The sequence below is a fragment of the Oncorhynchus clarkii genome, chromosome 24 (genome assembly GCF_045791955.1).
Source record: "Oncorhynchus clarkii lewisi isolate Uvic-CL-2024 chromosome 24, UVic_Ocla_1.0, whole genome shotgun sequence".
NCBI lineage: Eukaryota > Metazoa > Chordata > Actinopteri > Salmoniformes > Salmonidae > Oncorhynchus > Oncorhynchus clarkii.
Window position 1 is genome coordinate 17,946,630 of NC_092170.1, and position 26,126 is coordinate 17,972,755.

General features: G+C 42.2%; 1 protein-coding gene across 6 annotated transcripts in view; it reads right to left on the reverse strand.

Annotated features, from left to right (window-relative positions):
- Window positions 1-26,126, reverse strand: part of LOC139382704 (LIM domain kinase 1-like) — a 72,312-nt gene that overhangs the window by 12,368 nt on the left and 33,818 nt on the right. For 4 of the 6 annotated variants that reach the window (XR_011628653.1, XR_011628654.1, XM_071126806.1 and 1 more), the window contains 8 exons: window positions 8,333-8,442; window positions 5,895-6,095; window positions 5,226-5,331; window positions 4,734-4,930; window positions 4,024-4,213; window positions 2,497-2,583; window positions 838-969; window positions 503-562 (listed from right to left, as the gene is read on the reverse strand). Coding sequence is in view for 3 of the 6 variants with exons in the window: in XM_071126806.1 (XP_070982907.1) it covers window positions 503-562; window positions 838-969; window positions 2,497-2,583; window positions 4,024-4,213; window positions 4,734-4,930; window positions 5,226-5,331; window positions 5,895-6,095; window positions 8,333-8,442 (1,083 nt within the window). In the remaining 3 variants the exon portion in view is untranslated. Of the gene's footprint in view, window positions 1-502; window positions 563-837; window positions 970-2,496; window positions 2,584-4,023; window positions 4,214-4,733; window positions 4,931-5,225; window positions 5,332-5,894; window positions 6,096-8,332; window positions 8,443-15,678; window positions 15,946-26,126 lie in introns of those variants that run through there. The other 2 variants (XR_011628655.1, XM_071126808.1) reach the window with 2 other exon arrangements.

A 26,126-nucleotide genomic window follows, 5' to 3' on the forward strand; every position in this document is an offset into this window, starting at 1 on the left:
GGGGGATGGAAAGAGAGTGAAAGAAAGAAAACAAGAGTTAGGTATTAAGTCTAAACCTCAAACCAGTGCCTAGTGGAACAAATGTGCATTGTTCTTCTTTCAGAGTATAGCCTTTGTACATTCACTAATCTACAGTCATGTGCTATATTCATCACTGTAAACCCAAATCAAAGGCAACACACCATGACTACCCATGATGCCCTAATCCAGAAGGAATTCAAGCTATAATTTTCATATAGGGAAAATCTGCTACACATGTGAACAACACTGCTGCAACACTTCCTCTAGATCTCCACTGGAGGGCAGTGTGAGCATGGTTAGTTTGACTGCACTGTCTGTCATTCTATTCACCACCACTGCACTGCCGTTTCTCTGATTGCAGCAGTGAACCCTGGTGCCCTGGTCCCGACAAGACCCACAGTGCATACTGGCTTCTGATCTGTTTTTGGTTTTATTCTAGAGGCATTCTATACATTCTATTTGGCATGGATCATTCACTCACCATCCCTGCAGCGATGTCTTTAGCAAAGCTCACTCTCTGATTCCAAGGGTAGTTGATATCCTGTTAGTAAGACAAACCAAGGATAGAATCAGACTCTGGATGTTTCACAGAACATAAACACCAGTGATTAAAACTAAAGGGAGGCTCTCTAATCCTAATCCTGTATCCTCTGATGACTCTGAGACACAATGTACAACACGCAACTATGCACTCATGGGGACACACAGCCACCCAACCGCACACACACAATCTGGTGCAGTGGCACACCCATACAGAAGTGCACACAACAAAGTACTAAAATCCCACACAGACACACACAGACACACCACCGTTACCATTTTCTTAATGATCTCCCTCAGGGTTCCTCCTTTGATGTACTCTGCGATGAAATTGAGTCTCTTGTCTTTGTAGAGGACACCTATAAACTTCAGCACGTTGGGGTGCTCCAGACAACGCATCACCTTCACCTGGAGAGGGAGGAGGGTACACCTTTTAAGTCTTGGAAGATACTTTAGGTTTAAATGTGGGACCTTTGTTAGTTATTGAACCCATATTTAGAGCTACAGTCCAGGAGCTGTCCTAGTCCTGACTCCTCATAAAGACCAAACATCTAGGAGCTGGTGGGAGTGGTTGTGTTGTGTGGGTTTAGTGAAAGCAGTAGTTAGATGAACTGGGTGGGTAGCTACATAATTAGTGAAAGACCTCCTTGTCTCCCGCCCTGAGGGTCTCTGTGAGATGGACATTCCTCCTTCTAGACTTTGATTTTAGTCTATAACCATTTCCTCCTGGTCTAAACACATAAGATGTCTCCTCTCCTGTCATTAACTTGACATAATTGTAACAAGAAACCGGAATAATACGTGGTTATTACAGCTTCCCAAAGAGAGAAAAACTGATTAGGTCCTAAAGGAGGTAAACATTACATAAGCTACTCTGAAGTCAAGGGAAGGGAGGGAGAAAACTATTTTGAAGGCTTTGATTTAAAATGGGCACCAAGGCTCAAAAGGCCAACGGTTTTAAAAAGGACTACCATGTCTCTAACATAAAGGCAAGACTCCAATCCATCAAACAACTTAAAAAAACATCTTGAACTTAGGAACTCAGGAAACCATTCCCAAGGCGGTGTTTGTGATGTGTGATTAGTTTGCGAGAGAGCTGAGCCCTTCCTTTGTAATTGGAGTGTTATGCAGGCAGGGCACTAATAAAAACAGTTATAAAACAAACCTCAGTCTGCATTCCTCTGTTTGTTGGTGGGCGGTCATGGCCTGTTGTTTTAACTGCTTACAGAGTTATTAAAGGACTAAGGGTGTTAACCTGCACACCTCAGTGTTCACACATTGTTTCCTGACGAGGAGAGTAGAATGCAGGGTAGAATAGTGTATTTGTATGTGTGCACATGTGTGGCGAGTGTGCATTTGATTGCCGATGTGAGTGTCTGTGTAATTGGGTGGGATGTGGCAAAGGGTATTTACCTGTGTATTCCGCTAATGAATGTCTGTCCACCCCTCACAGCCTAATTAGGGTGGGGTACTTTTTACGAGGTGTAGTGTGTATTACTGTCATCTAAACATGACATTCCAAGCTTGATAAACTACACTCTGTGGTAAACCTAGACTAGCAGTGTTAACAATAGTGGCCAGGGTTGGAAACATGGTCTGTGATCTCTGTCACTGAACTAAGCCCAAGCATTGTTCTTGACGATACATGTTCTGTAGTACGTAGCACAGGATTGTACTGTCCTTAGAAGAAGTGGGAGCTCTTTGGGACAAGGACAGAGATTGTCATTGCGTGTGGTGTTTCAAATCATTGGAATAAAGGAAAGAGATGGATGGTGTACCTTCATAAACCTTTAATATATAAGGCTTATCTAAAATCATTTATAAGCAAATTGAATTTAGAATTTCAATGTATCTCCTGATTTGACCCTGTTGAACCATGATGGTGACACATCAACAAAGGCAAAATAAGTCAAGGTTGAAAGAGTGGTCACCCACTTCTTTTAGGAATGACCTCTGCGTCTCGTCATCGAAACGAATCAGCTCCTTCATCACCATCACCTCCCCTGTCTCTCTGTGGGTCACCTGCAGAAACACACACACCGTGATTTCATCAGTCTGCGCCACGGGGAATGGGGGTAATTTCCGTTCAAAGCTAATTTCACCCCAACAAGTAAACTCTGGGAATCTGGGAATAAAATCCGTGGATATATGTGGTCTCCCTCTCAAAGCAGATATTTACTCCCTGCTTGAGTGCATCTTCCAAGCAGCAAATGCACATATAGGCTACTGTACTTTCTGGTTTCATCAGAGGCCATTCTGTAAAGCATCTCAATGCTGCCATCTTCTGGAACTTTTGAACACAGAATATACTGCTCCTACGCAGTAACATTTGACACATTCACGCGTGTGAAGTGGGATTTTTAAAACCTTTTTGGGATAGGGGGCAGCATTTTCACTTTTGGATGAATAGCGTGCCCAGACTGAACTGCCTCCTACTCTGTCCCAGATGCTAATATATGCATATTATTATTAGTATTGGATAGAAAACACTCTGAAGTTTCTAAAACTGTTTGAATGATGTCTGTGAGTATAACAGAACTCCTATGGCAGGCAAAAACCTGAGAAGAAATCCAAACAGGAAGTGAGAAATCAATTTTCAAAACAGTGCCTATTGAAATCCCAGTGAGATATGAATGAGGATGCACTTCCTAGGGCTTCCACTAGATGTCACCGTCTTTAGAAACTGGTTTGAGGATTCTACTATAAAGGAGGGGCTCATAATAGCTCTGAGTGAGTGGTCTGGCAGAGAGACTCGGTCTTGCTTCTGTTGACGCCAAAATGGCGGATATTCCTCTGGCTGTTTTGGGTTCTGAGCGCCGTTCTCAGATTATGCTTTTTCCGTAAAGTTTTTTTGAAATCTGACACAGTGGTTGCATAGAGGATACGTCCATATTTAATTCTGTGAAAAACACTCACCGGATGTTTGGGAATTAAAACATTACTGCACGTAACGTGCCAATGTAAACTGAGATTTTTGGATATAAATATGCACATTATCGAACAAAACATACATGTATTGTGTAACATGATGTCCTATGAGTGTCATCTGATGAAGATCATCTAAGGTTAGTGATTAATTTGAACTATATTTCTGCTTTTTGTGACTCCTATCTTTGGCTGGAAAATGGCTGTGTATGTTTTTGTGACTTGACTCTGACCTAACATAATCATATGTTGTGCTTTTGCTGTAAAGCATTTTTGAAATCGGACACGATGGGTAGATTAACAAGATGTTTATCTTTCATTTGCTGTATTGGACTTGTTAATGTGTGAAAGTTACATATTTCAAAAAAATTGCGCGCTGCCTTTTCAGTGGAATGTTGTCGAGCCTGCCCTAGAAAGGTTAAGGTGTTGGAATTGTCCCCCAAAATTAAATGGTTTTCCATGGTCATCTTTAACAGAGAGGACAGTTGAACAGACAATGTCCACATCATACCCAAGTCATCATGTTGGTGTGTTTACCTTGATGGCCTGTCCAAAGCAGCCTTTTCCCAGCACCTCTCCATGGATGAGGTCTGAGGGCCGGAAGATCCGGTGCATTCGACTGTTGGAGACGACCCGCAGTGACTCAGAGCGGTTAATGTCCTTCCTCTGAGAGAGAGGGGACGCTGCGTTACTGGAGCACGGAGACTTATCAATACTGTAGCTCCGTCTGGAGAGAGAGGGGGAGAGAGGGAGAGAGAGATAAAAGAAGGGAGTGAGAGGTGGAGAGAAGGAAAAAGAGAAAGATGGAACAGACGAAGAAAAATAAATCATCAGTCTCACAGGATCACTGATGTGCATCCATACTGCCTGTCATAAGGCATCAGTCTAGCATCTACTACCGTTATATACTAATTATGAAATTGGAGCGACAGCGTAACTGCAGTCAGACATTGCTCATCCATTTCACTGAAGAGCTGAAATAATGTAATGTGTGTCAGCCCACACATTTGCACCAATAAAATGTAATTCATGTAAGCTAATTATGTCTAAAATGTGTTTAGTACACATTGAATGCTTTTATTTATGCATACATTCATTTGGCTGAAGATTTGATATAAATCTGTATTTTGTCGCGTATTTCTTTCATTTTCTATCCTATTCATACTGTACTTGAAATAAACCAAAACACCATGTCTAAAACAGCATGTATTTGTGCGTCTGTAAATAGCACTGAGATTAGTCCTTACGTGATCATGCGTGAGCGTAGGTTATTGATGTCTGGGTGTGGAGGTTGGGTGATGGGGAGGATGGGGCTGGGACCGCCAGACAGAGGAGTGATCAGGGGTCCGTCCACCGTCTCCCCCTCTGAACCCCCCTGGTCGTGGGGGTCGTGCTCTATGGTCAGCTGGAGCAGACGACTGGTCTCCTGGATGAGCAGGTCAATCTGGTGGAGCGGAGGAAAAAGATGATCAGTTTAGCATTAGAATGTAACATAACATGTAGAATCTAGCATAGCATATAGCATAGCATGTAGCATGGCTAAGAGTGTTCATGTTTTGGTGGAGTGAATGAGATTGCCTTCTAGTGTCTGTCAACTCCATTTCTGTAGATTAAACATGAGTGAGGACTTAAACTTAGATCTTCTAACATCAAGCCTTAAATTTCATTTAACATCTCACTAATATCAATGTCATTGATGTCTAACAGCAACACAGGTAGAAGAGATGTCAGTTGGTTACCTCATCGAGAGGAACGTTCCTGATGGGTGTTCCGTTGATCTCCAGGATCCGGTCTCCGACATGTATGGAGTTCTTCACATCTGGACTGATCAACTCAGAGTCCACCCTGGAGAAGGAATGAGAGAACAGCGATAAGCAGTTGGACACAGATTTAACCTCGATATCCATCTTTCTGCCATTACATTAGCCGAGTGGTTACATCATAAGTCTAGGAAGTATGACAGAGTGAGACTTTAGAAAATCTAACATGTACAGAATGATATACTGGTCAACTGGAAAGATAAAAGACCGGACTGCTTATATACTGCTAGATCCTTTCCATCCCTTTTGTTGTACAAGGACATGGGTATAGTATTTAATCTACACTGGATTTAAATAACAATGTCCTCACCTTCCCTAACTTCCAGTCTGTGCTTTTCTCTGACTTCCATGTCTTCTGTTCATTCATCTCCAATCCTTCTGTTAGCCTCCCCATCCATTCCCTTCTCCCCATCCATCCCACCTCCCCATCCATCCCACCTCCCTTCTCCCCTCCCTCCCCCAATCCATCCCTCCCTTGGTGTATTTATTACAATTATATTCCATTTTTAATTCAACTAGGAAATCCCACTAACATAAGGAATCATCTTTCCATCCCTCCTACCCCCCTCATCCTTCCTCTATACTCACTGTGACACCCTGACAGTGTGTTCAGGGCCGTAGCCGTTGGGACTGAGAGGGCTTAGAGGCTGGTCGATGGCGACTGAGATCCCTCTCCGCCCGTCTGTGGAGGCTGGGATGGACACCAGGGTCACCGTGTGGGGGATCCTGGAGCATGGTGAGTCTGACAGGGACACAGGCGTCACAATGGTCTGGTAGTAACAGTGGCCACTGTGGAGGGAGAAGGGGCAGAGACGCAGGGGGAGGTCAGCATAGATAGAATAGACAAGTGTATGAATATCCGTAATGCTATATTAATACAGAAAAATAAGAATGCAAATGTAATTTGTTCTTATACACAATGGCATTTACACATATTATTTTGGACATACGCTAGCTACCATTCAAAAGTTTGGGGTCACTTAAAAATGTTATTGTTTTTGAAAGAAAAGCTCATTTTTACTCCATTAAAATAACATAAATTGGTCAGAAATACAGGGTAGACATTGTTAATGTTGTAAATTACTATTGTAGCTGGAAACGGCAGATTTTTAACGAGGACAAGTACATTAATGTCTAGTTTGAGAAACAGACGCCTCAACTGGCAGCTTCATTAAATCGTACCCTCAAAACACCAGTCTCAACGTCAACAGTGTAGAGGCAACTCCGGGATGCTGGCCTTCTAGGCAGAGTTGCAAAAAAAAGCCATATCTCAGACTGGCCAATACAAATTAATACAAATTAATACAAATTATTAAGATGGGCAAAAGAACACAGACACTGGACAGAGGAACTCTGCCTGGAAGGCCAGCATCCCGAAGTTGCCTCTTCACTGTAGACATTGAGACAGGGGTTTTGCGGGTACTATTTAATGAAGCTGCCAGTTGAGGACTTGTGAGGCGTCTGTTTCTCAAACTAGACACTAATGTACTTGTCCTCTTGCTCAGTTGTGCACCGGGGCCTCCCACTCCTCTTTCTATTCTGGTTAGGGCCAGTTTGCGCTGTTCTGTGAAGGGAGTAGTACACAGCGTTGTACGAGATCTTCAGTTTCTTGGCAATTTCTCACATGGAATAGCCTTAATTTCTCAGAACAAGAATAAACTGACGAGTTTCAGAAGAAAGGTCTTTGTTTCTGGCCATTTTGAGCCTGTAATCATACCCACAAATGCTGATGCTCCAGATACTCAACTAGTCTAAAAAATGCCAATTTTATTGCTTCTTTAATCAGAATAGTTTTCAGCTGTGCTAACATAATTGCAAAAGGGTTTTCTAATAATCAATTAGCCTTTTAAAATAATAAACTTTCATTTGCTAACACAGCGTGCCATTGGAACACAGGAGTGATGGTTGCTGATAATGGGCCCCTCATCCCTGTATCCCTGTATGCCCATGTAGATATTACATTAAAAATCAGCCGTTTCAGGGGCCTCACGGGTGGCGCAGTGGTCTAAGGCACTGCATCGCACCAGAGACTCTGGGTTCGAGCCCAGGCTGTCGCAGCCGGCCGCGACCGGGAGGTCTATGGGGCGACGCACAAGGGAGGGTTTGGCCAGTGGGGATATCCTTGTCTCATCGCGCACTAGCGACTCCTGTGGTGGGCCGGGCGCAGTGCACACTGACTAGGTCGCTAGGTGTACGGTGTTTCCTCCGACACCTTGGTGTGGCTGGCTTCCGGGTTGGATGCGCACTGTGTTAAGAAGCACCTTGCTCGACCTTGGTCTCTCCCGAGCCCGTACGGGAGTTGTAGCGATGAGACAAGACAGTAACTACTAATAATTGGATACCACGAAATTGGGGAGAAAAAGAGGGTAAAAAAATAAAATAATAAATCAGCTGTTTCCAGCTACAATAGTAATTTACAACATTAACACTGTATTTCTGACCAATTTGATGTTATTTTAAAATGGACAAAGAAATGTGCTTTTCTTTCAAAAACAAGGACATTTCTAAGTCTTCTTACTTTTGAACGGTAAGTGATCATTTACATTTCTGTGAGCATCACCTGATAGAATTAAATAATATTCTAACATTGTGCCAGAATGTCAGACGGCAGAATAATGATCTAGTCAACCTCCCATCACACACACACTGACACTTCCATTCAGAGCTCACAGGACAATGACTGCTTGCATTTCAACATCCCTTCCTCCCTCCTCGTGTCAGGGTGTGTGTGTGTGTGCGTGTGTGTGTCATGCAGTACCCCCTTCCTTGCTTCATGTCCGTTGCTTCTCTATCCACCACTACCGTTATTTCCACATTTCTATTTCTGTTTGGGCTACAGTGGCCAGGCTGCACAGCACTGGTATTACTGTAATAACGTTATGAACAAATTATAACCTCTCGTCTCCAAGACAAATAATGACCTTCCCTTGAGTCTGCTGAATCTCTACACCCTACTCCCTATTAGCACTGACTGAAATATATGAGGATCATTTTATAAATAAAGTTGTATGATCACTACAATGTACCAGTATAGTTTGGACCTCTCCACCAGTGCGTAGGTGTCTCCATCTCCGATGAAGGCTCTGCAGTTCAGACAGGTGAAGCATTCTGGGTGGTACTTCTGTTCCCCTGCGACCTGGAAGACACACGCAGAGGGAGGGTCAGGGAGGGAGGGTCAGGGTAGGATTACTAGGTAGGGTTAAGAGTCAGCTAAACAACTTATTTTCATCTTTTTATTCAACCTTTATTTCAGCAGGCCGGTCAATTGCAAACCAAATTATTCTCTTGCAATGACCACCTGTTTGACCAAGACGGAAAAGCAAGGCAAAGAGAAATCTACAAAACAACACAATGACAGGTCAAACATTAAACAAAGCAAAGAGAATGTACTACAAGTCTACTATATGTTCACTATTTGTTCAGGTCAGTAGATGCATCACATTGCAATAACAGCAACAAATGGAGAAACAAACTAGGGCAGATGCAGGTTAACCAGTGCAAGGAGGGCTAGATTGCTGTTGCTGATATCAGCGTTGTTAGCTTCAGGCTGGTTTCTATCTAGCTCAATCCAATCACTGGCAGAAGCAGGTAGCTGAGAATTGAATTGCGGCTCAAAACAGCAGAACCAGTTAAATTACCGACCACGACTAGATTTGTAAACAAACAGATACTACAATCACACAGGCTCAACATAGTAACCAGGCAAATTGGTCTAAATGGTGCCACTTAAGAAAGCTTTTGGCAAAAGGTTTCCTTATAGCTCACAATATGTATGGTCATTTACTGAAGGATGTAAAACCACTAGGGCCTGACTTACACATGGAATGCTAATCTATACATAGAACCCACCCAGGTAGAATTACCTTAAATGCAAATGGAAAACATTCCTGGTTGGATAGGGCTAATCAGGGCTTTACTTAAACAAGACCCTGGTGACCTTGTAGCTCCTCAAAGACAGGTTGAAGATCTGATTAGACCTCTCCCCCCCCCTCTCTCTCTAGATCCCTCCCTCTTTTCTCTCTCTTACCCATTTCCTTCTCTCTCCCGCTCTCTTTCTCTCTCATTTTCTGCACTGATCAGCAGAGGGTTGGGCTTGAGGTGGGTGTGGTAAGCACTCTAGAGCTGCAATGATCTGCAATTCAAATTTCACTGAGGGGGAGTTTTCAAGGATGTGAGAGATGGGGGGGAATACTGAACAAAGAAGAGTAATCTATGAAATATGAGAATAAAGAGAAAAAAATGACTGTTCTTATGACCCCCCCCCCCCCATCTCGAGGCTTCCACTGCTGCAAGCCTCATAAAAAAAGTGTGGCACTAGCAACTTCCTTTAAGAGTGGCACAGTGCTTTTAAATGGTCGATAATATAGATACCAACAACAAAAAAACAGCCCCCCCCCCCCCCCCCCCCCCCCAGGGAGCATTCCCATGGAAACCAGAGAACCCACACTGAGAGAGTACCCTCGGGCTGCTTGGAGGAAGTCAATGGAACACATTAAGGAATGAATCAATAATAAGTCATTAACATGAGCGGCTCATCCCAGCCACAGGAAAAGCTATGTCTGACTCTGAGCATCTACTGATCCAGAAAGGAATGGAGAGAGAGTGAGAATAAAAAAGAAAGGGAGAAATGGGTTGACTCCATGATCTATGTTTGTACCTTTTTAACCTTGATTGTTCATGTTAACAACAGAGCAGAGGGACTCAGAGAGCGAATGAGAAGAGAGAGAGGAGAAAAGGTAATGACTGTGTAATTGGCTTCCATTTGAGCTCTGGAGCAGAACATGAAATGAGTTGGTCAAGAAAAGCAGCCTCAATGGCTTGGTGAGTCACAGTCATTGTGTTTTGGAGTGGAGTAGGGAGGGTAAAACAATGATAAGTGGCTGACATCTTTATGTCAGTTATGATCACAGTACGTGTAAACACCACATCACAGAGACTCAGAGGGAGGGAGATGAGATTATAATTATAGATACATTAGAGCGTGTGCCGCATTGAGTATGAAGTACAAAAAATTAGGAAAGATAGGGGTCAAAATGTCTTCTATAGAATAAAGTCAGATAGTAGAATATGCATGTGAGCGTGAGTGAGTGAGTGTGTGTGCGCCTGTACAGCAAATTGGCCAGTGTTACCTAGTGTTGATTATTGGGGCGGCAGGGTAGCCTAGTGGTTAGAGCGTTGGACTAGTAACCGAAAGGTTGCAAGTTCAAAATCCCCGAGCTGACAAGGTACAAATCTGTCGTTCTGCCCCTGAACAGGCAGTTAACCCACTGTTCCTAGGCCGTCATTGAAAATAAGAATTTGTTCTTAACTGACTTGCCTAGTTAAATAATTTTTAAAAAATCAATAAATAAAAATTCTGTGTAATATTTCTAGTGGGGATTCAGGTGTTAAATGAACTCTGTAAGTGAACCCCAGTGTTGGTCTTAATAACCCATGTTAAACCAAATCCACACCCATCATTATAATATTTCCCAGCATGCTCTATTGCAGGTTGATTTTTAGAATTGCTTGTTTCAATATCTATGTTTTTGCATGTTCACTGATTGATTAATTAATCTTATGCTACTCAAATATAAATAACATACATTTTTCTAAACTAATCCAATCTGTTACTTTGTTGCACCAGTTATTGAAATGGTTGATCCAGTTTAGATGGTTTAGGTAGTCCATATCTTAGTCTTCCCAACCCGGCAGTCAGTCTGAATACAGGTTGCGACTGGTTAGATTCCAATAGGAATTACACATCACTTTGCTAGCCAAAACAATGTGACTTGCAGGCCTGAAAACCAAGAGTTTCAGGCCACTCACTGTATAGGGTAAAACTAGGCCTTCAAAATAAGGCCTTATTAAATACTTGTTGTATTGTGTTAAATAATACATTTTTAATGATAAAATATTTGCTTAAGATCTCACTTGATGAAGGTTTCAGGACTGAAAATGGATGATATCAACAACCATGTCTTTGTCATTAACAAATACAGTCATGGGTGTTAACGCTACAATTCACTTGAAATGCATTCTGGGTAATACGCAAATAAGGCTTTACACTAAGCAGTGTGTTAATTTAACACTGAAAAGTGTGGACCTGTATAGACACTTGACCAGTGTTAAATTTAACACTGTCAGTGTTGATTTAACACTGTAGCTTTCGCTGTGTGTGTGTGTGTGTGTGTGTGTGTGTGCGTAGGTGTGTGTGCGTGGGTGTGTGTGCGTGGGTGTGTGTGCGTGTGTGTGCGTAGGTGTGTGTGCGTGGGTGTGTGTGCGTGGGTGTGGCAGGCAGTGGCCAGTCTCAGGTGTGAGCCCCCGTGGGGAGGAGAAGAAGGACAGCTGGATGGAGAGGAAGAGACAGTGTGATGCCTGTCACACTGACACTGTGGCTGCTGCCATTTGTCGACCTCCACCCCCTCCTTTCCTACACACTCCACCCCACACACTCTTCTCTCCAACCACATCTGACAACTGACAGCTGCTGCTGCACACGCACAAAGAAAAGACTCCTACATCAAAAGCCTGAGGGACAGAGCAGAGCAAGTGAGAGAGAGAGAGGAAAAGGGAGAGGAAGAAAGAAAAGATAGAGAAGCTAACAATAACCCTGTACATCTCTCATAGGTGGAACGTACCTTTGTACCTTTGTCTCACTGATAATTGTGTTAGTTCACAATAACTCAGAATGAAACTATGTAGCATGAGAAACCTGCCAAAAAGTTGGTTAAAAAGCTTCAATTTACAATGAGTGGGGATAACTTTCAGAATATACTGTAACTACCCACAGCTGGTCTCTCTCTCCCCCTACCTCTCGCTCTCTTTCCCTCTCTCTCTGTATGTAAGAGAGCAGTGTGGCTTGGTCATGTGGCGCACACAGGACCACTGTCCACAACAATCCAAATCATCAGCACGTTTCCTTTGGGAAGAGTGAGGTCGCCATGGAGAAGCATCTGGAAACAGTGTGTTACCATGGTGAGCTGGAGGGAGGCGGTCACATATTAAGCATGATCCTATAATGAACAATGACTGCACCAGCTGGGGACTTGTGATGAAGATAAAAAGGTGAGAAATGCAATTCATCTGGAAATAGAAAGCAGGAAGTTGCCTGGAACTACTCATGTATGCAACCAGACAAATCTTTAAAATTGGCTTTGTCCAATAACTCATCTCCTCTTTCTAAACTCTAAACCAAATCATTGCAAATATATTGAATTTCTTTGAGGGCTTTCCCAAAGCACAAGTGATAATGCAAATGAGTTCACAAGAATGAGGAAATATTATGATGACACAGCCATTCAAAGTCTGTCATTTCAGTACTTAAATGTGTCAAAGTTTCAACTTTAAGTGTTTGACGACCCAAACATTATGATGATAAGTTGGGAGGCTAATCCATTTAGTGGTGTGTGTGTGTGTCTGTTTTTAGAAGGCTGTGGAATGTGTATGGCCCCTGTTGGACCAATCAGAGGTATTTATGACCCTCTGGTTTCACAATGACACTCAGGTTCTCTAGTGTAAACAACAGATGAGGGGGAGGGAGGGGTGGGGGGTAGGGAAGTTAGGGAGTCTCCATATTGAGTTTAGGACATTTTCTGTTCACAAAACTATTGCATCACTTTCATTTTTGTTTTAGGATTAATTATAAAACGTTTAGTCCAACCATGTAAACTAGGTGAATTGGAGCCAATGCTACAGTATATTCTAATATCCATACTAGCATTCCACTTAGAATGCTTGCCCATTGCCCACTACATTGCTTATTAGTGTGGTGGATATTGGAACTTTAACAGGTTGTTCACTTATGTTTCCTGTATGGACTTCCAGTTATACTGATGCATTGTGGGCCTGTGGAGGGTCTTGCCGATATAGTGATATGGATAATGTGTGGAGAGTAATGGGGACTATAAAACATTAGCAACATAAGGTATGACCCCTTACGTCAGTTAGCCTGATGTAAACACTACACCATGCATGCACACAGTCACACGCATGCACACGTTGTCATTTAAACTGATATTAGCACACACTGCCATGACTTCACTAATCCATCCCAGGCAGGATAAATCTATTACAATGACCTAATCCTAACACACCATGATGTGATGCAGAGCTGGTACAGAGGGGATCCAGTTGGTGTAACTAACCACATTATGACCTGGAGATGATTAGTTATTCCAGTGACCTATTGAGGTTCAATGGAACTGCTGCAGTAGTAAAGCTCAGGGCTTCTCAACCTTCTCTGTTTTTGAGGCCTTCTGAGACTGACAAGTACACATAAAACCAATAAACCACCAGCAAGAATTCACACAAGAACTATGACAGAAACCAAGTACTTTCATGCTACACAAGCTGATGTTGACATCAGGAATTGGTTACATCAGCAGCACATTCAGCAGGTAACAGATACTCCCGATACCCCCATGAGAGTGAATTCTAGGTCAAATTCCAAAAAAGCTTAATGGGGGATTCCAAATTCCAAAGCCATTTGGACCATGCATGTTGAGGTGCTGGAGGATCAGGATCAGTCAAATCTCCATATAACAGATGGATAGAATGTCTATAATATAGAATCCTGCATTTAAATCAATTCATCAAGCAATGAAATTTGGCTTTTCAATTTCCAAACCAAAACCCAAACTGTGGAAAGAAGAGAAGTGGAGCATGGCCTGGTTCTTGAGTAGAAAAAGGACATCACCTCTATCTTATCCACACTCAGAAAAAAGGGTTCTAAAAGTGTTCTTTGGCTGTCCCCATAGGAGAACCCTTTTAGGTTCCAGGTGAAACCCTTTTTTATTTCAGGTAGAACCCTTTTTGGTTTCATGTAGAACCATGTGTAGAAAGGGTTCTACCTGGAACCAAAAAAGGTTCTTCAAATGGTTCGCCTATGGGGACTTAAAAGGTTCTAGATGGCACATTTTTTCCCCTAAGAGTTCGGCAGCTCCAATCACCAGTTGGCTTCCCTCTTGTTCACTGCCTTCCTTCCTACTTAGATCTCATTTGGCAACACAGGCTTTCATTTTGTTTCTGACTCCGACTCATTTAGAAAGAATAAACGGGGCAAATATGATTAGACCAGACCAAGTGGCAGAAACAACACCCAGCAACCCCAAACACGGCTTGGATTCATGCCTGTTCACTGGAAAACCTCTTTTTACCACTTAGCCAACAGCATGTTACGGCCATCCTGTAGCATCAACAGCATGTTACGGCCATCCTGTAGCATCAACAGCATGTTACGGCCATCCTGTAGCATCAACAGCATGTTACGGCCATCCTGTAGCATCTACAGCATGTTACGGCCATCCTGTAGCATCTACAGCATGTTACGGCCATCCTGTTGCATCTACAGCATGTTACGGCCATCCTGTAGCACCAACAGCATGTTACGGCCATCCTGTAGCATGTTACGGCCATCCTGTAGCATCAACAGCATGTTACGGCCACCCTGTAGGATCAACAGCATGTTACGGCCATCCTGTAGCATCAACAGCATGTTACGGCCATCCTGTAGCAGCAACAGCATGTTACGGCCATCCTGTAGCACCTACAGCATGTTACGGCCATCCTGTAGCATCAACAGCATGTTACGGCCATCCTGTAGCATCAACAGCATGTTACGGCCACCCTGTAGGATCAACAGCATGTTACGGCCATCCTGTAGCATCAACAGCATGTTACGGCCATCCTGTAGCATCTACAGCATGTTAAGGCCATCCTGTAGCATCAACAGCATCATGATGAGCCACAACTGCTTTAGGGCTGCTGTTAATGAAATCAACATGATACTTCATGGTCAGTCAATGAAGCTTTGAGTTCCATCTGATAGATAGGTGGACATCCGGTAGACGCTCAGAGAAACCACTGTACATGTGTGTGACTGCGTATACATGGGCCTGTGTGTTTATATTGTGCATATGTACAGTGCAGGCTGCAGTCATCTCAGCACTACAATCAATCTTTAACAAGCCTAGCCTACTGTAGCTGGGGCTCAAAGTATGCTTTATCTAGGGCAGGACCTACTCTAAATATAGACCATGTGACCGCCTAGGCTCATGTCTATTTCATGAAACAAAAATTATTAAATAAAAAAATGTATATGTCATGGACCCAGTTTCTTAGAGACCATTGCAACCATTTCAACATGAACATAAACATCTCTTAACAAGATCATTTTAGGGACAATACAATATCAATATTGATGTTCTATTTCTACTTAAAACATGCAATAGAGAGAGAGATGGAGACCTAAAACACAAACACAGCAGAATCAGGCCTGCTTACTCAACACAAGCCACTTGAGACAGCCCGACTGCCACCCCGCCAATCAACCGGCTGAAGCTAGCCAAGCCCTTTCACTCCATCACAGTCTACATAGGGAAAGCCATCTTACCTTTCTGTCCCTTTTCCACAGCTTGAGACAGCAAAATCCCCAGAAAAATAAATCTGACACCATGACAGCCTCCCTGCTGCTGCTTTCCTATACAGTCCACTCTACTCCCGGCAAGACTAGTTCATTCTGGTGAGCCCACACTGCTGTCACAACAACACAGAGGCAGAGGCCAAATGAGAGAGAGAGAAAAGGATGAGGCAGAGAGCGAGAGAGAAAGAGAGGAGCTGTCCACGCCTTTGCCACTGAGCTCATCTCTGAAACGATGTCACAGGCTGCTCATTCCCCTCCTTCCCTCGTTGCCCCTCTCTCTCTCTCTCTCTCTCTCTAACAAGCGGCAGCCGCTCTCGCTCTCTGTTTCTATGACCTCATCGTTTCCTGCCTGGTCCAGCCCACCCATGCGCCTGCTGGCTGTGTCTCCTCTCTGATGTCTTCAGAAAATACCCCCCTCTTATATTTCTCCCTCTTTCTTCCCCCATCCCCCTTTCCCTAGTCCCCCCTATTCCAAACCTCCTGTAGCTCAGTCACAGCTGACAGGCGATCATATTTAATACTCTGTCGGAAATGTCAAATAAAAAAAGTGGGCCAGCCAAAGCCCTCACGCAACACCACCATGTCATCTAACATCACTTGCATTAAAGGGCTTACTGTACTAGTGGGGAGGATGACAGACTGATTATACAAATGTAGGATCTTAATTTGAGCCAGTTTGCTACAGCGGGAAAATAATCCTGCAGCAACAGGAAATGTGAATTATTATGTGGATTATAATTCATGGACATTTTAGTAGGGGTTGATACATTTTACATAAGGGAAAATTAAGTCTGAAATTTCAGTGGAAATTACAAAATTCCGAAGCCTTTTTAAACCTCAAATAAACTACACGTTTAACATTTCCTGGGTGATCAAATTAAGATCCTACATCTGTAAAAGCACATATTGGAAGATTAGAGTACAAACATACTTTTAAAAACCTAAACACAATCTACTATACAAACCACCTGGAACATCAAACACCTAAGAGGAAGATGACCAAAACTCAACACCATGAGGTAATAAAACCTTATATTTGGGGTAATGATAGGGTAAGACAGTTGTACTAAGCTCATGAGGCTGTTATACATTTTTTTGCTCTTCAAGAATCAAATGGGTAACTTACAGGTAACTGCCAACATAAAGGAACTCTGTTGGCAGTTACATGTATATCATTAATTGAAATGGCCATTGGAAATATCCCAGATTGTGCCTTTAAGAACACAGTAATGGTTAATATTCTCTGCTCTTTAAATGTAAAACATGAAGCAGAGGAACACCAACGCATCACCACATCACACCATAACATGATAACGTGATAACTTGCTGAACACAGTGACCATTGTGGAGTGCCAGAAAAGGCCAGGGCGTGGCGGTGGTGTGTTTACATGTTATTTAGGGAACTGTAGCATCAGTGATCCTGTCCAGGTGCTACAGTCACAGACAGACATCGATCTTGGTTTCAGGCTGGATGACGGTCCCTGCTATCCCATGTGTTTGCTCACTCTATTATGTCTCTAGCCCTCTCCTTCTCTTACTCGCCTTTTCTCTCTGTGTCAGACTTTCCCTCTTTCTCTCACCTCAGTCCATCGCTCGCCCCCCTTCCTCTATCCCCCCGCTCTCTTATACCAGCTGCTGCCTGGGGCCATCTGACTCGGCAGATGTTAATAGAGAAAGGCCGGGGCACCTGCAGTGTCTGATGGACCTCCCATCAAAAACACACACAACCGATTGAGGATGTGTCTGAAATGGCACATATGGGCCCCGGTCAAATGTAGTGCCTCCATTTCAGACTCAGTCTAATGCAGCCTGAGTGCTTCAGAGCATCCCAGCCAACCACCCAAAAGGTGACAGGACAGATAACTGGTCCATTGAACAGTCACATCGCCTACATGTAACCAGGCGGTCACAACCAGACAGCCAAATCTAATAAGGCATCTAGGCTAAAACTAACCAGGCGGCAAGACTGGCTGACTGTTATGAAGCTTTATTATCTATATCTGAAAGGCCTGGTAGAGAGGCTAATTCTTACCATGGAGTAAAAAGGTTACTACCCAACTGATTGACTCATTCAAAGAAGTATCCATACTAACCCAAACCAGGCAGTTTAAATATAAATACCAAATGGATAAAGCAGTCTGAAAACCACTGGTAGTCATGTTTTTTCATTGAATCCGTTCCTTCCTCTCTGCACTGCGACAGCCTAAGGAGTGACAAAAAGTGTTTAAAAAAGGAGTAAAAACTTAAACACTACAGAGAGCCTGTGTCTTCAGGAGGGAAGACAGACAGACGTTGATGGTGGAGGAGACAAGCGCTGGACAATGTTATTGATGCTCTCCTTCAAAATGGAGCTTCGTGGAGGACTAAAATGTAGCTGTTTGAAGCTAACAAAGACAACCCACTGAGACCAGTCACATAACAAACCATGTTTGGGAAATTTCACTAGTAGGGGAAGAAAAAAAAACCCATGGAGGTGTTTTTTTAAATGAAGTTGTTTGAAACAGGTTTCTACTGGGGAGGAATGTGAATGTGCCACGACACATAAGATCATTGGAAAACCCCAATAAAAAGCTAAGAATATTGAATCTGAAAAGGTACTCAAATGTCATAAATGACGGCGGTCTCATTGAAGACGCTCATCAGTGTCAGACCAGGTTGAAGTTCATATTGTTATGCGTGGATACGTGTGAATATGCAAAGATCTCTCCATTCTATGGTGTGGGATGGAAAATGTTGACAAAGTCATTGTAGGCAGGCAAACAAGACAAGGCAGGGAGGTCATGGTAAGTCAACTCCATCTCACTATAACATTACACTTCCTTCCTGCTAAGCCCCCTTTCTGTATTTCACACACACTCCTGCTACCACTGTTGCTCAACCTCTATGTTGACATGCTGAAACCCTTACAGTAACTCTAGCCTACTTTCCAACAAACCCCCGGCATATCTGATCAGACACAAACAAAACAACTTCCACCCAAACTTCAGAATATGACACTTTTGTTCACTGACTGTTGCTCAATCACCATGGTCACAAACTGAACATCTTACAGTCTTAATGTCTGAAAGTGAGTGTCTTTCCCAACAGATACTCAAGGCTAATCAGACCATAGAGATGATTATGAGACACTCAGAAAACAACATTACTCCCACCTAAACAATGTGCTGTCACACCAATGGCAGTTGTTATAAGATGTGGCTAAACTGGGATTGTCTGTGAAAGGGAGGGACATTTCATGTACTGTAAAGTATCTTGAAAATATGTCTATTTCACAATATCCATCCACTGATAACAATAGTGAAATTGATCCTGGCCTTCAAATGTATTATTAACCACCAAAGGGAGTTAATTATCTTGGAGTTGTGGTTGTCATGCTTGCCTTGGGGTCATGAATACCCCATTAGAATACTTGCAGGGGCATAGCCTGCCTACTCCCACTGGACACTGCAACACTATACCAGAGCGGAAGGAATTAAACTAAGCTGTTTGAGAAATTGATAATTTCTCAATTATCCATTTTGAGGCTCTAGACTCATCGAAGGCAGAGGCACAGTGACATGGTGAGAAATGTCTCTATTCATGTCGTTCTCTTCTCCTACCCAAACGACCTAATCAATTTAACATTTCAATCAGCAGGCAGACTGAGTCATACCCACATTGCATCACACTATTTTAGAGTGCTTCTATGTCCCGGCTCCAACAACCAAAACACTACCCTCTTTCAGAGGATGCATTTTGTGGGCTGAAGAAAAATGCAGTCTGCCCTGTTTCGCTGGCCGGATGCCAAGGGTGGGCAGTGTGGGATTGGACTGCATCACGCCACACGTCCAGAGTGTAGGGGATGAAAATAAGCAGAGGAAATTGACCTCGTCTGCCATTCAGTTCAGTTGGTCAGTCCGTCCGTCTATAACACCATTGGTCTGACATTTTTGTGTAAACGTGATTGCCTGACCGTCTTGGTTGAACTGAACCGCGGTCAGACGTCAATCAATAGCTGATGTCTTTGCACTGTAATGGGAATGTGACTGATACATCTGGCCCTGTAGAGGACTAGGTAATGGGTAGCAGGGCAGGGTGAGCGCTATCTGCCATCTCTGATTCACTTTGGACTCTGCTGGTCTCCACTGGGTGGGTGGTTCATTACTGACCTTGCACTGCAGAGGGCTGAGTGTAATGACACATACTTGCACGGACACATAGATACACGGACGCTTCCAACTCATCCATATATTTATATGTACATATTCTCATTCACCCCATTAGATTTGTGTGTATTAGGTAGTTATTGGGGAATTGTTAGATTACTTGTTAGATCTTACTGCAGTGTCGGAACCAAAAGCACAAGCATTTCGCTACACTTGCATTAACATCTGCCAACCATGTGTATGTGATAAATACAATTATGAAATAACACATATGGAATCATGTAGTAACCAAAAAAAGTGTTAAACAAATCAAAATATATTTTATATTTGAGATTCTTCAAAGTAGCCACCCTTTGCCTTGATGACAGCTTTGCACACTCTTGGCATTCTCTCAACCAGCTTGATGAGGTAGTCACCTGGAATGAATTTCAATTAACAGGTGTGCCTTCTTAAAAGCTAATTTGTGGAATTTCTTTCCTTCTTAATGCATTTGAGCCAATCAGTTGTGTTGTGACAGGGTAGGGGGTTATGCAGAAGATAGCCCTATTTGGTAAGAGACCAAGCCACAATGTACAAAATAGTACAAATAAAGAAAAACCCTAGAGTGTGTCCAAACTTTTGACTGGTACTGTATGTATGTGTTGGGTTGAAAACGGAGGTCAAATTTTGGTAGGACCTTGTATGCAATTGACTAATAAAGTGATCTTAGTGAGTTGGGATTGGCCAATAGAAACCCTACATGATAGTGCAGTGTGGTGGGATTGGATCTGTCCAGAAGTCAGGTCAAAGATGCCAGTGAAAAGGCTTATGGTAGATTGAACAAATACAACAATAAAGGACTGAGAAAGGGAAAGAGAGAAAGTAGACTAGACTAATCTATTTCTGGTGAGAGGTTTTTTTCAGACCCAGAGATCATGGAACGAGAGGAGGTGACATCATGTAACGGAGAAACTTAGCAGGCTTAATGTGAAATCAACCAGGCTCAAATGTTGTCATCTTTAACATATTTCTCAATATCACCCTTATTTTAACCCAGGGCCCAAACAACTCACTCTTACAGTTTAACAACAAGCACAATATGTACTCTCCTACCACCACCCTGCTATCAAATAGAAAATCAGACAGACATTATATGAAAGAGGATGTCAGATTAGAAAAGTGTAGTGAATTAGAGTGGTCTCAGTAGATCATAAAATAAAGGATATTCTAAGGTGTTAATTTAGAGGGCTAGTTGGTTCAAGAGGCAAAATCCTAGAGGAAACCCTGGTTCAGTCTGCTTTCCACCAGACACTTGGAGAAGAATTCACTTTTCAGAAGAACAATAACCTAAAACACAAGGCCAAATCTACACCGGAGTTACTTACCAAAAAGATAGTGAATGTTCCTGAGTGGCTGAGTTCCCGTTTTGATTAAAATTTACTCTAAATCTATGGCAAGACCTGAAAATTGTTGTCCAGCAATGATCAACAACCAATTTTGACAGAGCTTGAAAGATTTTGAAAATAATAATGGACAAATGTTGCAGGTCCAGGTGTTGAAAGCTCTTAGAAATGTACCCAGAAAGACTCACAGCTGTAATCGCTGCCAAAAGGTGCTTCTACATAGTATTAATACTTATTTAAATTAGATATTTCTGTATATTTCTGCGCTAAGATTTCAAAAAATCATTTTTTCACTTTGTCCTTTGTGTGTATATTGTTGAGAAATAAAATCGATTTATTCCATTTTGAATTTAGGCTGTAATTTATTTTTTTTAAATATTATTAGGATCCCCATTAGCTAACGCCGTTGCGCTAGCTAATCTTCCTGGCGTCCAACACCAATTATCGAGACATTACAAACCACAACAAATCAAGACTTCAATCATTAAACAAGTAGACAATACAGACAATTAAATTACCTGACAGGAAACACATTTAACATTTAGTTGATACTTTCTATTTCCTGTCCAGTCATTAGATGTTATTTTATTTTTTTCTTGAACGTTGATTTACTTTTTGCCTGAGAAATATGGATTGGTAAAGAGTACCATTCAGCTACGGCCCTGTATAAAACTGCAGATTTAAGGTGATTTGTCCTTGGCATGGGTTGTCTTTGCTGCCCTGAATTTGCCGGTCTGGTTTGGTGGTTATGCATGTTGCTAGTGTGTACTAATTGGCCTGAAAAATATATATATATTTTTTTTATATAACATTCTTAAAGAAAATCAGAAGACTGGAGAGTAATTTGTTTTTAAAGTAAAGCCATGAGAGATTCTGATGTATTTGGATAATATTCATACAGATAGAGCATTGAAGAGCTAATCTGGCAGCCCTGTTTTGAGCAGTGAAGAGCTAATCTGGCAGCCCTGTTTTGAGCAGTGAAGTGCTAATCTGGCAGCCCTGTTTTGAGCCATTTGGAGATGTTTGATATCCGTCTTTGCTGCAGAGTGTGATAGATGTGATAGGACCAGGGATTGAATCATCTGATTCAGTGTGCTAGATGTTACATACTCTGAACATTTTCTTGTAACAGCAATTCCCTTACCCATCTTAATAAACAATATTATCTATGTGTTCTGTAGTTTATTTATTTTATTTTTAATTGCTCTAAATGCATTATATTCATCGACAAATACAATTGGGGATCATCAGCAAGTATACTGTATATCTTAAACCAAATACAATACATTTAGTTTTAGAAATGTTCAATGCCAATTTATTCATATCAACCCACTCAGACACCATTCTTAGTTCACTGCTCAGTAGGGTTGCAAAGGGTCATAAACTTTCCACTAAAATTTCCCAGACATTTTCCATGGGAGGTTAAGCCTGGGAATTTTGCTTAAATTCATCAAAAAAGTTAGCTTATAACAGTGAACCTTTTTTTGTGGGATACACATAAGGCATTTCTAGGTCTTGTGGCATATTTTGGTTTAACTATCCCCAATTCAATGGAATTGCAACCCTCTGCATGCACAGTGCATTCTTCATCACATGTGCAGTGCACTCTTCCATCACATGTACAGCTGATTCTCAAGATCTTGCACACTAATGAGATGCTATTGAGTCCACACTGCTACAATGTCTGAGCCAAGGACTGCATGCTTTCTGGTAAATTTTGATTACAATACTGGGTGTGGTGAATATATTTTATATGACATACATGCTTTTTTGTTAACTAGTAAATAGTAGCCTACAGCAAAGTGTGTTTAAATCATTTCTAACTTTTAACAATTTCTGCTAGTTAGTTTTTGCTACCATATGGGTTTGAGCTTGCTTGAACCTGCTAACTGGGGTGTGTTAATTCACCTGTTTCCATACATGTTTCATTTTAAAACATGTATCTTACAAAAGGAGTTGTTTAAACTAACTGCTTAACTATTTATCTGTACATGGAATTGTATGTTTTTTTTTAAAACTTTTTTTTCTAATCTTTACAGGAAAATGCCACAGGCACTATCTGATGCGTGGAGACATTTCACTGCAGCTAATGTAGAAGGAAAAGCTGTGTACATTTGCAAATACTGTGCCAAATCATATGTGAAGAATGCAACAAAGATGCAGAATCATCTGGCCAAGTTACCTCAGCACTCACAACAACCAACCTCTGACAAAAGTCCCTCTACCTCTATTCAAGGTGAAAATTATGAATCAGACACTTGAATGATAGCAACAGCTCATGGTCCTCCGGGAATCAGAAGTGTTTTTTGACTCAATGGCGGAACGTAGTCAGAGAAATGCTGATGAATGTCTTGCTTGAGCTGTGTATGCAACTGGTTCACCCCCGATGCTCACAGGCAATGTGTATTGGAAGAGATTTCTGAATTTCCTTTGCCCAGCATACACTCCTTCAACCAGACATGCTTTATCTACTCATTTGGTGGATGCAGAGTTCAACAGAGTTCAAGTGAAGGTCAAGCAAATCATAGAGAAAGCAGACTGCATTGCAATCATCTCTGATGGGTGGTCAAATGTTCGTGGGCAAGGAATAGTTAACTATCATCTCCACCCCTCAACCAGTATTCTACAAGAGCACAGACACAAGGCACAACAGACACACCGGCCTCTACATTGCAGATGAGCTGAACGCAATCATCAATGACCTGGACCACAGAAGGTATTTGCACTGGTGACAGACAATGCTGCGAACATGAAGGCTGCTTGGTCTAAACTGGAGGAATCCTGCCTTCTAGGCAGAGTTGCAAAGAAAAAGCCATATCTCGGACAGGCCAATAAAAAGAAAAGATTAAGATGGGCAAAAGAACAGACACTGGACAGAGGAACTCTGCCTTGAAGGCCAGCATCCCGGAGTCACCTCTTCACTGTTGACGTTGAGACTGGTGTTTTGCAGGTACTATTTAATGAAGCTGCCAGTTGAGGACTTGTGAGGCGTCTGTTTCTCAAACTAGACACTAATGTACTTGTCCTCTTGCTCAGTTGTGCACCGGGGCCTAAGATTCTTTTTTCTATTCTGGTTAGAGCCAGTTTGCGCTGTTCTGTGAAGGGAGTAGTACACAGCGTTGTACGAGATCTTCAGTTTCTTGGCAATTTCTCACATGGAATTGCCTTCATTTCGCAGAACAAGAATAGACTGACAATTTTTTTCTGGCCATTTTGAGCCTGTGATCAAATCCACAAATGCTGATGGTCCAGATACTTAACTACGTAGTCTAAATAAGGCCAGTTTTATTGCTTCTTTAAATCAGCACAACAGTTTTCAGCTATGCCAACACAATTGCAAAAGGGTTTTCTAATGAACCATTAGCCTTTTAAAATTATAAACTTGGATTAGCTAAAACAACGTGCCATTGGAAGGTAGATTACCTTAGGGCCAGCCTTTGGTATTTTAGTTTCCTAGTGAGTGCAACCAAGTTATGATTACTGCAACCCAGTGCCACTGATACAGGTTTAGAACAATGTTCAGCCATGTTAGTAAAATTGTGATCGATACAAGTTGATGATGTGATACCGGACCTATTAGTGAACGTTCTGGTTGGTAATGTCACAACTTGGGTCAGGTTACATAAATTGGCAACAGAAATACGTTTTTTTCTCATTGGACAGTTGGTGTTTAAAAAAAAATCTATATTCATATCTCCCCAAAAACATATTTCCCTATTTTCATCAGATACCTTATCCAACATTTCACAAATTACATCAAGATATTTCACATCAGCATTAGGAGGCTAATAGCAGCAACCAACTAGTATAGGTTTCAAATGTGGTCAATGCACCTGTACCCATTGCGCCTCTAATCCAGTCAACATTAAGTCCTTACGTTGTTTTGCTGGAATATGACTCTGGATCTAAACTGCAACCCACACATCTATTTCTGTCCCTCCTGAACAAATTGTGTCCATGTATAGAGATCTCAGCATCCTCAAAAGAAGGGTCCAAGTGAGTCTCTGATATTGCCAATAGATGAATCTTGTTTGATGCGCTAGACAGCATATTTCATGAATTCTGTTCCTTAAACTGCATATATTCAAGTGAGCAATTAACAGACCTTTCTTTGGTAGATTTACAGTATTTAAATGTCCAATCATGAATCAGAAGTTGGAATCTCAGTCAGTCAGTCAATGTTAGCGTCAGTCAGTGTGTGTGTGTGGCTGGAATTACTTGTGTATGTCCCCTTGGGAGGGTGGGTGAACAATCAATTGGTCATACATCAGATATGTCATGTCACCTCGTTCTCTTGCAGCCTTCATAGCTGGTATTAGTTCCTTTCTTCTTTGACGGACTGCATCGGAGATGATGAAGATGAAGGACCATTTAAGGCATTTGGCTTTTTCAAGGACTGCAAGCTTATCCTTGAACCTGAGGAATTTCACTACAGTTGGCCTTGGTCTGGTTCCATTGGTACCACTAGAGACCCCTGGCTTCCCAGACAGGTGAGCACGTTCCAGTTCAACATGTCGATCCGATTGTAGCGCCTCAGAAAACAGCTTTCGAACTTTGTCCTCTGATTCAGCTCATATCTCACTTTGGCTCTCCTGGATACCATCTATTACAATATTATTTCTCCTCAATTGTCCATCCAGGTAATCAGCATTCCCAGACATGTTCTGGAGGCCCTCCCTGACTGTGGTGATTTCATTCTGCCTTCCCAGACATGTTCTGGAGGCCCTCCCTGACTGTGGTGATTTCATTCCGCATAGAGGAACAGTTTCTGGAAAGTGTATCTTGTGTGGTCTTCAATACATCCACATCCTTCTGTGTGAACTGAAGGCTTGTTTTAATGTCTTGTATATCTTTAGTAAGGTAGTCCAGCCGTTTGTTGGTAGACTCCATG